A 14,022-nucleotide genomic window follows, 5' to 3' on the forward strand; every position below is an offset into this window, starting at 1 on the left:
CAGCGACTTTGTACTGAGACTCCACAAGTACTAAGTCACATGCGACCCTCTACCCGCTAGAGCGCCACCTCCAGCTGCAAGACTTCCACCCAGGAGCACAGCTAGCTACAACGTTTATAGGAGACTCAGAGAAGTTCGAAGACAAAGTGACACTCTCTCCTAACGTGCACTGAGCGGTGATTCAATATTTACTTAGAGATAGGATGCAATTCCCCCTTTCATTCTTCTTCATATTGTATGTCAATAAATATCTAGTCAACATTCATTATTGTATGTCAATAAATATCTAGTAAACATTCATATTGTATGTCAATAAATATCTAGTCAAAATTCATTATTGTATGTCAATAAATATCTAGTCAACATTCATTATTGTATGTCAATAAATATCTAGTCAACATTCATTATTGTATGTCAATAAATATCTAGTCAACATTCATTATTGTATGTCAATAAATATCTAGTCAACATTCATTATTGTATCTTTCTCTATTGTCTGTTTGTTGCGTGCCTGTTTCCGATTTATCTTTGATGACCCAGTGTGTGGCACATTCAAACAATCATTCCCTCGACACACAACCAGCCATACATTGTAATACACGACGGGGTCGTGGCAGTAACCTTTAGATATCAGGTTTCTGTAAATTAGTTGGTTTTTATTTACCTACAGCTGATGAAATCCAAAAGGCTTAGCGTTGAAGTTTTGATGCCAAGATAACAAGGAAATTGTTTCTTTTGTAGTTCCAAGCTGATGTTCCTGTAAAGACGAGGCTCATTTCTGAAAAAATGTTCTTCTTCATTTTTAGACTGAAGCCATTCACTGTAATATCTGGCTGCAGGTTTTCTTAGCAAGGTAAGTAAATGATATCTAAAAAATAAATATACAACAATAACGTAGTATACGGTAGTTAGGCTGATCTAAAAAATAACTGTTATTTTGTATGACGTAATTAAAACGCTTTACATGTTGCTAATAGCAACGATTATTGTTCTAGACCAGCAAAGTTAAAAATAGCTCAGAAGCACTAGATACTAAAAACAAGCAAAATAATAATTTAAAAAAAACTTTTCTAAAAAAAAAAAAACAAGGTTACAAAGACAGTTTGTGTGGAAATCGGCCCCCGAAGTGGTCCACCCAGGCAGGCTTCAATATTTTCAGAAAGAACATCCGAATGAAATTATATCAAAGACAAATGAGAGATAAGAATGGAGAAAGAAGGTTGACAGATCTTGTGTAGTGCCCCGACGGTCCAGCAGATCAAAGGATAGGTGCAAGTGAATGCAAAATTAGATGTAAACCTGGCTTAACTAGTTCCCCTTTCAGACCTTGTGGTCTATAGGGCAGATTATGTTAAGTTCATCTGTTTTTTTGGCCTACGTTAACGAGGGTGTCATGTAGCCAGCACAACTACCAACCGCCTTTACTTTTCCCCATCCAATGTCAGGTAGCCATTAGGGCTGGGTGGACTCAGAGGCACCCAAAGATTCCAAAGTTGAAAATCCCAGTCTTCACCAGGATTCGAACCCGGGACCCCCGGTTCGGAAGCCAAGCGCGTTACCGCTCATTTACTGCGCCTCTCCTGACCCAACTGAAGTCTTATTGATGTAATTGTTTTGATAGGGGTCAATCTCTTATTCGAATGGACTAAAATGAAGTTTACAAGATTAGTATTTGTTTTAATTTAGGTCTAACTTATAATGCATACTAATTAGCTTTTTGTCTTTAAAAACTGCTTGCATAACTGATTTTAAAAATTAAATTTTTCGCTTTCAGAAAAAAAAAGTTGCCGTTGCATCAGAACTTTGAATGGTCTAAAATATTGTGATGTCGGATTTTCAATATCTTTTCTAGTTTACGAGATCTAAACGGGACAGACGGACAGACATTTCGCACAAAACTAATAGCGTCTTTTCCCCTTTCGGGGGCCGCTAAAAAGCTTATCTAAGGGGAAGAATTCCACACATACAGTTATATATCTCGATAATATTGAAGCTATTTCACTTATTTGATACCAAACAAAATAATTAATTACCAATAATTAATTGACTAGTTTTTTAATTGATTCATCTTTTGTTAAGTACAATAAATAAATGTTTAAAGTTTGAACTGGATCACAGACTAGGCGTGGAAGAGAAAAGAACCAAAGTCATACTAGACAACCACACCCTACATATTAAGCCATATCTGTCAATACTGAAGAACAAATTTCAAATGTTGATGTCAGACAAAATAATTAATTACCAGATTAATAGATTAATAGATTTTTAATGGATTCATATATTGTCTACTCCAATGAATAAATGTGCAACAATTGAAGTCGATTCGAGAATGGGTGTGGCAGAACAAACTTGAACAAACGTATCACCAGACACAAGGAGCAGAGTGACGAGGATTCATCATTTCAGAGTAGACTTTATTTTACCATCAATACTAGTTGAACCAATTACCTGCATTACAAATAAGACTTTTGTTTTCTCGTAAAGCACGTTCAACTACATTCACTAAGATCAGTGATGCCTAATCTAAATCAATCTGCGGGCTATTTTAATTTTCAACACTAGTGTCGCGGGCCACATGACGGAAAAGATAAAAAGACAAATGAAATTGACCTGAAACTATTTTATTTCAAACCCGAGGATCTAGTACTGACATTGAAGAAGTGGGAGAGTTGAATGTTCTTTTTACACTTCAAACAAAAGACGTAAGTTTTGTTTATATTTTGTTGTTTTTGCTTTTTAAATACAGCCAGACTTTCTTTATAAACACAAACATGTTGGCTAGCAATGGTATCATGTGCTACAAAAAGTAAAGATCCGTTCACTTTTCTTAGTAGATTCTATAGTACAATTTCATGAACGCACAAATGTTAAATGCCTTGGTAGTAATCCATTAGAAAAATTAAACTATCCTAACGTAGGTAAAGATAAATTTTGAACATGTTTTTAGGGGGAGGGGGGATTTTCTATATTTTTGTGCACGTCGCGGGCCGGATATGGCCCTCGGCCGTATTTTGGGCATCACTGACTAAGATAATTGGAAGTCAAATAATTTGTTCGTTAAATAAGTGGACCAATGATACAAATCAAATTATGAACAAAACTGTATTCTGTAAACTATTTGATATGCAGCTTTCATTAGGCTTACCTTCTGGAAGGACGGTTATCACCCCCGCACCTCGTAAACCAGTGATCTATGGGACAAGTTGTCAGGGTAGTGAAGTCTGCAAACTGACCACAGGTAAAACCAGTTGTGTTGTACGAGTGAAATAGCCATGGCTGGTTGTGTCTACATATTGGAAAACATAAGACTATAGAAATAACTAAACAATATATAATTTTAATGCCAATAACTAATACATTTGGTATGCAACAGTTCCATTGGGTCAAGCCTTCCTCAAATTATTACAAACACATAGTGATTGTTTTTTTGGTAAACAGTTTTATAAAAACTTAAGATACATCCCAACAGGAACAGTTCGAAAGAATCACCTCATTACAGACTACAAGCCGACCCAAACCATCACATAGGCACTAATCAGACTTGTGTAAAATACATTTACTTTGTCTCCAGCGGTAGTCTCTCAGTGATAATATTATACTATTTTAATGATACTATTTAGTTGACTAAAGTGTACATCTTTTGTTCTAAATGACATACTTTCTTTCTCAGAAGATTTTTATGTAATTGTAACATTCAATGTCAATCAGTAGATTTCAATCTACGTGTGAAGAAACAAACTTTCTTGCTAAAGATGTTCATATCTTACGTACGTAGTTAAACATTTACATTTGGTCATTTTCTCTGGACATCTGCATGGCATAGTTCCAACTGAGTCTTTCATCATCAAGTTAATCAGAGAGGTCATTCCTGTTCTAGGGATATGCAGGAGAACCAGAACATCTTGTTGTTCTACATTCAAGGAGATCTAAAAATAGAACAATTCATCTCGTGACACGTTCTGTTTGTTCCTGAGCTCATTCCATTTTATTTGTTAGAGAAGAATCGAGTTTTTATTTTAATTCTACATTAGGCTTGACCTTTGACATTCAGACGTTCTCACGCTAGAAGTGTAGGTTATGACAGTAAATGCAAGGATCTATTGAAAGTGTAAGTGTGTGTGTACGTGTGTGTGGGTGGGGTGTGTATAATACGGTTTGTGACGATGGATAATAAGGTGCCGCTCTAGATCTATGATCGACAAAATAAGAATTCTTATGTAAAGAGTGGACTAATATGCGAAGAGATGTTATTGCACTACTGACTATTCTACTGACTATAGTTAACAGTGCTAGCACGATTAGGAATTAGTTATTTCTTTCATAGAAAACACACTCAGATCTCAACAACTTGAAGAGAAATGAAACAATCTTATTTCAACATGCGATATTACATATACTATTCTTGGACAATACGTCTCTATAGTTTAATCATCGATATCAAATTGTTCCTGATTTTTAAGTTAAAAAAAAATTATGTCAAATGACGTATTTTAAAAATATCGACCAAAAGTTGTTCAGAGTTTTAAAAAGAGAACGTACTTTACTAAAACACAGTTCAGTTTCTGGCTGAAGTATCACTAAAGACTTTTTATCGGTAAAGAATGATTTAGATTTTGTTTTGAAATACATAGACACTGCAAAGATACTTTTGATACACAGACACAACATACTTCTAATACATAGACAGAAACTAACACAATATACTTCTAATACACAGACACAACATACTTCTAATACACAGACACAACATACTTCTAATACATAGACACCCCAAATATACGTCTAATACCTAGTCAAAAATGGTGTGTTTTTATGAAAAATAACAAACGGCTAACATATTTTAATAAAAAAAAACAACAGAACGGTTCGTTTCTCAAGATAAAAAGTTGCCGTCACATCTAAACTTTGTAAGACGCAAAATATCATAAAATCATTTTCCGTGACAGACGGACGACAAATGATGAACATTTTGTTTGTTCACAACAATCACAGAGATTCGATTTGATAGAGGATCATTGAGATAAGTAACAAGAGGTATCGAGGATCATTGAGATAAGTAACAAGAGGTATAGAGGATCATTGAGATAAGTAACAAGAGGTATCGAGGATCATTGAGATAAGTAACAAGAGTTATAGAGGATCATTGAGATAAGTAACAAGAGGTATCGAGGATCATTGAGATAAGTAACAAGAGTTATAGAGGATCATTGAGATAAGTAACAAGAGTTATAGAGGATCATTGAGATAAGTAACAAAGGTTATAGAGGATCATTGAGATAAGTAACAAGAGTTATAGAGGATCATTGAGATAAGTAACAAGAGGTATCGAGGATCATTGAGATAAGTAACAAGAGTTACCTTTCCACGTTTCTCTTCTTTTAAAGTTACTTTTGTGAATTATTAGGACACACTGTTTGATCCTCCAGCAGGACACTTCTAGGGATCTAATTATCAACTCCTCTACAATGAGATCTAAGTATATCCACACTTGATCGCCAATGTTCAGAGGGATGCTCTATTAGTTGAATAGTAAGTTATTGGAGCCTCAACACTATTCTTATTTATTCTGCAGTAGAATAGTATCACTACTCTGTACATTGATCATTTGAAGAATTGATAGTAACTAATGAAACACATCAAGTTTTAGCTACCTACCTTTAGAACAGAAGAGCTCCATGACTTTTCTAGCAATTGACGTGGAGATGTAAACAAAATTATTAGAAAACTTGCACACGCTATAAGAGTTATCTTTCCTTGTCTTAAAAATCTTCTCATCTAGAAGAAACATTAATAGTAAAAATAAAACTAAACAACTATGGTCTACATACATACATATTATACATATTAATACATACACATACATGTTTATATAGCCAGGCATGGGCGTAGCCAGGGGAGGTTTTGGGGTTCAACCCCCCCCCCCGAAATGAAATCCCCCCACCCCCGAAGGGGGTTGTGTCGGAGTTTAGTGACTAATCTTTTGCTTTAATTCTGTATATTTTAGGTGAATTTTAATACTAATCCATCACTTGCCCTAGCACAGCCAAGGGAGTTTTGAGTTTAAAACCCCCTACCAGGGGGTTTTGAGTTTGACACCTCATACCAGGATGTTTTTAGACTTAAAACCCCTACCTGAGGTTTTAAGTTTAAAACCCCCTACCAGGGGTTTTGAGGTTGTAGGGGGTTCTAAGTTTAAAACTCCCTACCAGGATTTTTAAGTTTAAAAACCCCTACCAGGGGTTTTGAGGTTGTAGGGGGTTTTAAGTTTAAAACTCCCTACCAGGATTTTTAAGTTTAAAACCCTACCAGGGAGTTTTGCTTTTAAATCCCCCTTCTTTAAAACAAAATGCAAACGACAATCCCCAAATTCCAAGAGCACATCTAACGAAGATTTTGACTTTAAACCCTTCTCCAAAATTTACGATAAAACCCTCTCCAATATAAAAAAGCAAATTACACACTCAAAATTGTATGAGCGTAGCCAAAGTGGTTTTGAGTTAAAACCCCTCTTCAGATGGGTTTGAAGCTAAATATACCTCTTCGATTAAAAAAAAAGCAAATTACGCACTCAAAATACTATGAGCATAGCGAAATAGTTTTTTTTAGTTTAAACCCCCGCCAGCGGGGTTAGAAGCTAAAAAATATCTCTTCAATATAAAAAAAAAAAGCAAATTACACACTAAAATTATTTGAGCGTAGCCAAGCCGATGGGGGGTTTTAAGTTTCAACCCCTCTCCTCCAGATGGCTTTTTTAAAAGTTTAAAACCCCTTAAGATAGTTTTGAGTTTAAAATCCCCCTACAGAGCGTTTTAAGGTTGAAGCCTCTCTCTTCAATATTATTTCTAAAGCAAACTACAGTCACCAAATTCTATGACCGTAGCTAAATGTGGTTTTGAATTTTAAAAAAAAACAACTCCAGATATATTTTAGTTTAAAATCCCCCAACTGATGATTTTGACGATAAAACTTCCCTTTTCGATATAACATATAAAGCAAAATAGTCACCTAATTCCAAGATCGTAGTCAAGAGAAGTTACAAATGTCTACCAGTGGCTGGGCTCCATTAATAAAGTACAATGAATAGTCATCTGCCGAAATTGAAAAGCACTAAATGTTGCTCTACAAAGATGGCTAAGACAGATTTTAGGAGTCAGTTATATATATATATATATATATACAGAGAGAGAGAGAGAGGGAGATACCTCAATAGCAACTTCCATAATCGATAAGAATGACCTAATTGTTAATTCATTGAAACAGTTCAACTAATAACTTCCATGAACTCTACGCAAGTATCTTATTACAAATCTTGTTGGGATTGATTTATCAGGTCTTATTGAGTCTAAAATAAATAGATATTATCTCTTATTGTTTGTTTTTTTATACTCCAATTGCGAGGTACGTGGCTTCGTACTTGATCACCTCGTCATTGGAAAGCGGAATAATGCTAAGTACCCATTGTTCAACGAATTCCGGGGGAAGACCACCATGTTCAGATGACAACTCCTTCTGGTCTCTGTTGCCAATTTCCCAGGACAATCATGTCATTCAATGGGAGCCACTCTATCTTATCAATCAAAGAATGTTTCCACCGAGGGTGCAATGTATTTCAAATATCCTTGGGATAATTTTGTGGACATAACCTAATCATCAGGTCAAATTACTTCTTACTAATGAATGACATGTTTCAAATAGATTTAGGAATATGCGATCACACCATATAACTTTAATTTAATAAATACAAAGCAAGATTATAAAGGTAGTTTGTGTTATCACACAAACTCAGTAGGCCCTTATCAGAACCACCCATTGACAAGGACTATTCAAGCTATGGTCTTATCGGATTGTCTAAATAATACTATTTCAAAGCATCATTTGGCGTTTTCTCCCGAAAACAAACTGTATAACCTATTATCGATAATGAGACTCCTGGACCTTAGGCGAGAAAATTAAATGTAAACTCAGTCAGAAGAGCGGTTCCGAAGAATCATTTCGCTATGTTTTTAACTTGAAAAGAAACTGAACAATGAACAACTCATTTTTCGAAAGCTTTTCAATGTTTGCTATCTAAACGTGACAGATCGACAGACAGACGACACAAAACTAATAGTCGCTTTTGATCTTACGCTAAAAAAAAAAACAACAAAAAAAAAATTTTTTTTAAAGAATTTTTGGAGACATATACATTTAGTAAGACATACAAACATCATTTTATCTCAAATCTGTATCTGGACTAACATTAAAAGTTTCTGAAACATTATTAAAAATGAACAATCTGGTATAAACTTTGTCACATGTAAATTATGAGTGAGTCTGGTGTGAATGTACACTTTGGTTTCTTATAGTTATAATGTTTTTTGTTTGGTGTAATGCACAAATTGTAACACAAATTTCCTTACGGATAATAAAGATTATTATTATTATTATTATTATGCTGCTCAGGTCACAAATTTTCCAGGGAATGAAGTAATTTAGCAAATTTAACTTAATCACGAAAAGATTAATAATAAGAGATGTGGGGGGGGGTATTACTATAATGAGCGTTAGGTATAATATTCTTTCATTACCATCTATATATATATATATATAAGTTGAGTAAAAAACATTAATAACAAGTCTGGTCAAATACTTCCTCTGTACATACTTAGGAACATGAACTCTATTGTGCTCTAATCATGTCACGACATCGATCTCATGTAGCAGAAACAGATTTGAAAGATAAATGACCAGTAATATTTGAAAGCTTTGTTTTTGTGTGTAAAACTATAAATTGCTACTATTTAATCAAAAACTATGATATGATTCTATTAAGTACCATTAGTTATGCTATGTGATATTAGATTCACGTATTCAAAGGAGGGTGGGGGTGGGGTCTTTAAACAAATTCCTGACCAGGGCCTCCATTTACTAAATCTGAACTCGAACATTAGTATCTATCAATTGAAGCACATTTTAGATTTTACTTAAAGTATCTGTCTCACTAGCCAGACTTTAGATTTCACTAGGAACATAGCCTAAGTTCTCTTTCACTAGCTCGAATTTATCTTTCAATAGGAACAAGAGTGTCAGGTAGCTAAAACTGTGATTTCACTAGGAACAAAAGCATTTATTTCACTAGCTTTAATAATAAATTGTCTTACTGTGACACTATGTGTGATATGGAAATATTGACTTGACTTACTGTGAAACTATGTGCAGAATATGGAAATAATGACTTGACTTACTGTGAAACTATGTGCAGAATATGGAAATAATGACTTGACTTACTGTGAAACTATGTGCAGAATATGGAAATAATGACTTGACTTACTGTGAAACTATATGCAGAATATGGAAATATTGACTTGACTTACTGTGAAACCATGTGCAGAATATGGAAATAATGACTTGACTTACTGTGAAACTATATGCAGAATATGGAAATAATGACTTGACTTACTGTGAAACTATATGCAGAATATGGAAATATTGACTTGACTTACTGTGAAACTATATGAAGAATATGGAATCAAATTGACATTTTATTCTGATGTTTAGTTTCAAGTCCATTCATCAATTCTCTTTAAGTGTCCATGTATCTTTCAGTGCATAGTATCAATTAGACGTGACCACACTGTCCACACGCTTATCTAAACCCTGAGAATTCTAAAGCTCATCTTCATCAACAAAGTCTCCCACTAGTTCTTCATCTCTTCCAAAGACGTACACACAGAGACACACGTGTTGACAGAAAGACATCAATGTTCCCCATATTTATGTCTGCACATGTCAACAAGCTTATCAATAAATGTAACACACCTTCTCCCGGTCACTCTGCACATGTCAACAAGCTTATCAATAAATGTAACACACCTTCTCCCGGTCACTCTACCCCTGCCCCCACCCCAGACAAAAAAAGTGTAGCTAACATTTGAATGTATACGGCTTGCAATTACCAATGTTAGCTTTTTAAGTGAAGTTAGTCAACAGTAAAGGGCTTGATTCAACTATTTAGTCTCTCTATATATATATATATCTCACTAAAGGTTTAATTGGTTGTCCATTAAATATATTAAAAACTAGCATTATACACCGGCCAGGACCGTTGTTTGGGCCCGCACATTCATAGGCCTCACGCTAATTCTAAGTATAAACTATTACATTTTAACATTATAACTCATATATTTATAAAATAATATGTAATCGGGTTCCGAGGCCTCTTGATTCCAAGCAAGGCCCGCTGAAGATCTGCCAAAATTGCAAAATATACTAAAAAGTCAAGGAAATCTGAAAAATATACCAAATTGTCATTTTGGGGTGCCAATCGTACGAGCGAAAAAAAATTAACACGAAATTGTCAGATATCATTTTAAAAAAAACGGCATTGTCAGATACCATTTAAAACAAAAAAGACGAATGTATTTTCTAAAACACAAATCTGAATGTTGACATTATGCTCATCTCTACCCAGACTATGCCCCGCACAATCCGTTTCGCACTGTTATTAGGGCCGACCTGCCGTGCTTTGCATTGCCAATTTATACGGGAACATCCAAACCTTTTTACAAAGCTTATATCAACTCACTCTGTCAAACTGTCTGACTGGTACAATTTTTGTATCTCGGATCAAGTTAAAATTTTGCACAATTATTCCTTGTGCCTGACAAAACAAGGCTCCATTTAAAGAATTAAACAATTAGTTAATTAGTTGTTAGTAATTAAATATTTTGTTTTGTATCGAACAAGGGAAAGATATTTTGCACTTGACAGATTTGGCGTTCTAAGTTGAATTAGTCCCCCTTATAAAATCGTGCAATCAAGAAGCTGACGGTGTCAACATCAGGAGTTCGATATCCAATTAGAGCTAAACAAAAAAAATAAAATTCGTTTGTAAAAATATTTTATTTATATTGTAAAATGGAGGCATTCTCTTTTTATTTTAATGTATTTTAAAAGTTTTATGTTGTTTTTCTTGTTTATAAATTTAATTACACGGCTGATCAAAGCCTTTTTTTTTTTTTACAAAGCTTATATCAATTCACTTTGTGTGTCTGTCTGTCTTTCTGGTCAAAAAGTTTGTACACGTTATTTCTCTGACACCCAATCTCGGATCATGCTGAAATTTTGCACAATTATTTCTTTTACCTGACAACACAATAATCAATTTAAAAATCGATTACTTAATTTACTATTGGTAATTAACTATTTTGTTTGGTATCTCGAACAAGCAAAAGAAATTGTACTTGACTTAAGTGGTGGTAAAAGTTGAATTAGTCCCCTTTATAAGTCGCCGTTCTAAATTGAAACAAACAATATATAACTCTACAATCTTGTCTAGCCATAAGTACCTCACCGTGTAGGCCTGGGCCAATCATGTTGTTTCAAAAAAAAAAAAATTACGGTAAATTCTACCCAGATACCCCCTCCCCATTTTCCCAACAGGTCCAGGTAAGTGATGGGATCATAGAGTAATGAGAAAGCTAAAAGCATGAAAAGGCGCTAAACAAAAATAACTGGAAATTACTCAGATTTACTGTTGTTGGTCTAGATCGATTACAATTTTAATTCCATGTCTGATCCAAATTTATTGATAAAATTACACTTCGTATAAACTTTGTTTGTTTTTTTAAATTATTTTTTTATGTTGTTCTTGTTCAATCTAAAAAAAGGGGGGGGGGGCCACATCTCCTTTATATACTTTTGGTCCCATGAATTATTGTATCTAAGACTAAGACTGCTTTAGTGATCCTTATGGACATTTGTTGTGATTACAATGACTCTTTTCTCATATACAGACAACACAACAGAAACATACATTATCATTAGAGCTTGATATCAATGATGACTCCTAGATATGTATATGACTTCACTTGTTCTATCGATGTGGTCTTTATCTGGAGTTCATGTATCATCTATGAAATGAAACGACCCATCCTCTTTCTCTTTCCTTCTTTCTTTCTCTTTCAGCTTTTGAATTCTACATATAGATCTAGCATCTTTGGTAAGTTTTACTTTCTTTGCATTCCTTAATCAGAAGGCCAGCAATCGACGGTCTTAGATATCACAAACATTTCCTTGGACCATTCGTTTCAGACCTAGAGGGAAAAAATACATTTTTTTAAAGTACAGTTGAATTTCTCCCTACCCGTTCCCACACTACATTTATTTTGGCATTAAGTCCTCTTTAAAAAAAAATCAAATTAATTGTTTTTCACAAGTTTCAAAGCAAGTTTCGCGCCAAGGAACGCTTTTGAAATTTACGCATAATAAGTTTAAATAGTGCTTAAAAAACGCAAATCTTGCATTTTTCGATTAAAAATAAAAATTGCCAATAAAAACCCGTTTTTCGTTAAATGTAACCTCTGCGGGTTCGAATGTGAACATGGCTTAGTTGTTCTAGACAAATGATTCCCAAAGCGGTCTATATAGACCCCAGGGGTCTATGAAGACTTCCAAGGGGTCTACGAAAATGAAAACATTAATTGGAGGTCTTTGGGATGTGCACGGGGGTCTACGATAAAGGATTTTATTTAAGCAGGTCGTAACTTTAATTTTAACATTCCATTAATATTAATGTAACTATTTTATACACAATATATATGAGTGCACCTTTGTTAATCCTTTAAATAGTTATTCTGCAAATCAAACGAAATTATTGTTGTATTTAATTTCAACGCTTATTTAAGTAGCTTAATTTTGTCTCCATGTAACTAATGTTTAACAGAATAAAAAGGAAGACTGTACAACATTGATTATTTAAAATTGGGATTCGTTCCTTCCTTGTCAAACAAGTGGTTACCTTAGTGTCTTATTATGACGATATGAAACTAATTAGCCTACGCTGGAGGATCATTTGAAACGATGCCATCCACATAAAAAATATAGGGTTGAAAGACTTTCGAAGACTCAAAGTTCAGAATAGACCCCCCAAATCTCTCCTCAACATCTTACAGAGAAAATGTTTTGTGGACCCAATAGCTGAGAGCAAGAAATACACGAACAACTGCTATTTGCGAAAACTTTTACAATGATACTTAAGGCGAATTAATTAATTGAAAACTACTTCATAGAACAACAAATTCCTAAATGAAACATGACAACTGTAGCAACGGAGGATGAACTTGCAAGAAGACAAAGCAAAACATTTTCAGTGTGTTTGATGATTCCAGTAATACGTATTAATGATTAATTGTTATATTAATTGTTATTATCAATAAAACAAAAGATAGATCTCTATAGCTTAAATTGTAGCTTTAGATTTTACTTTTTTATAATTTTTCGACTCACAACAATTACAAATTATAGTTTTAACAAATGTTGATGAATTTGCAGTAATGCACTACTTGTTAAGCAGGGGTCTACTGAAAACCAGAAGACATAGCAAGGGGTCTACGAGACAAACAATTGTAGGAACCACTGTTCTTGACCTATGGCCAGTAATAATGGTTAATACCTCATGAAAGTAACAATGTTTTGCATCTATGACTGTCAAGACTCATTTCCTCTCTAATATACATACGTGTATTACTAAATGTACCCAAGTCCTGGGCAATACCACAACGACACATACAATGATAGAACAAAGATTCAGAATGCCAACTCACAGACCTATAACATGTTTATTACATTATCTGTACTATAATACAGAATCAGTTCAGACATTTGAAATATCCAGTATCAATTAAAAATATATCAGCTTAATATTCCATAGACTGAATAGTGACAACACAGAGAAATAATTAGAGTCTACACTTCGACTATATCCAAAAGTCCAACTGTCCTGGACTAGGAACAAAACCACACTGCCATATTTTATGTTACATTATATTCAACAAAAACATCTCACCAAGTAAAACAATCCAAAACAATAACAGTTTTGAAGTCAACAACCTGAATTGCCCCCCTTCTCCTCTACAGTAAACAGGAGACCCAGGCTGACCAGAACTCAGTCCTGACAATGACATAATCAAATTTTTATAACAATACATCTATCCAATTAATACTTCAAAAACCTAAAACTTGAATGGGCGCGATTCTCGAAAA

General features: G+C 34.2%; 2 protein-coding genes across 2 annotated transcripts in view; one reads left to right on the forward strand and one right to left on the reverse strand.

Moving 5' to 3' along the window:
• The window catches only part of LOC129922884 (heparan-sulfate 6-O-sulfotransferase 2-like), a 43,735-nt gene extending 34,277 nt beyond the window's left edge, over positions 1-9,458 (reverse strand). Inside the window, exons 1-5 of the mRNA XM_056010930.1 lie at positions 9,440-9,458; positions 5,656-5,775; positions 3,772-3,926; positions 3,146-3,286; positions 665-868 (exon numbers count right to left, since the gene is read on the reverse strand). Of these exons, the coding sequence (XP_055866905.1) occupies positions 665-868; positions 3,146-3,286; positions 3,772-3,926; positions 5,656-5,775 (620 nt within the window). The 5' untranslated portion in view covers positions 9,440-9,458. The remainder of the gene's footprint in view (positions 1-664; positions 869-3,145; positions 3,287-3,771; positions 3,927-5,655; positions 5,776-9,439) is intronic.
• Positions 5,470-14,022, forward strand: part of LOC106052848 (ABC transporter G family member 20-like) — a 65,975-nt gene continuing 57,422 nt past the window's right edge. Inside the window, exon 1 of the mRNA XM_056010924.1 lies at positions 5,470-5,529. The gene's annotated coding sequence lies outside the window, so the exon portion shown is untranslated. The remainder of the gene's footprint in view (positions 5,530-14,022) is intronic.

The sequence above is a fragment of the Biomphalaria glabrata genome, chromosome 14 (genome assembly GCF_947242115.1).
Source record: "Biomphalaria glabrata chromosome 14, xgBioGlab47.1, whole genome shotgun sequence".
Lineage (NCBI taxonomy): Eukaryota > Metazoa > Mollusca > Gastropoda > Planorbidae > Biomphalaria > Biomphalaria glabrata.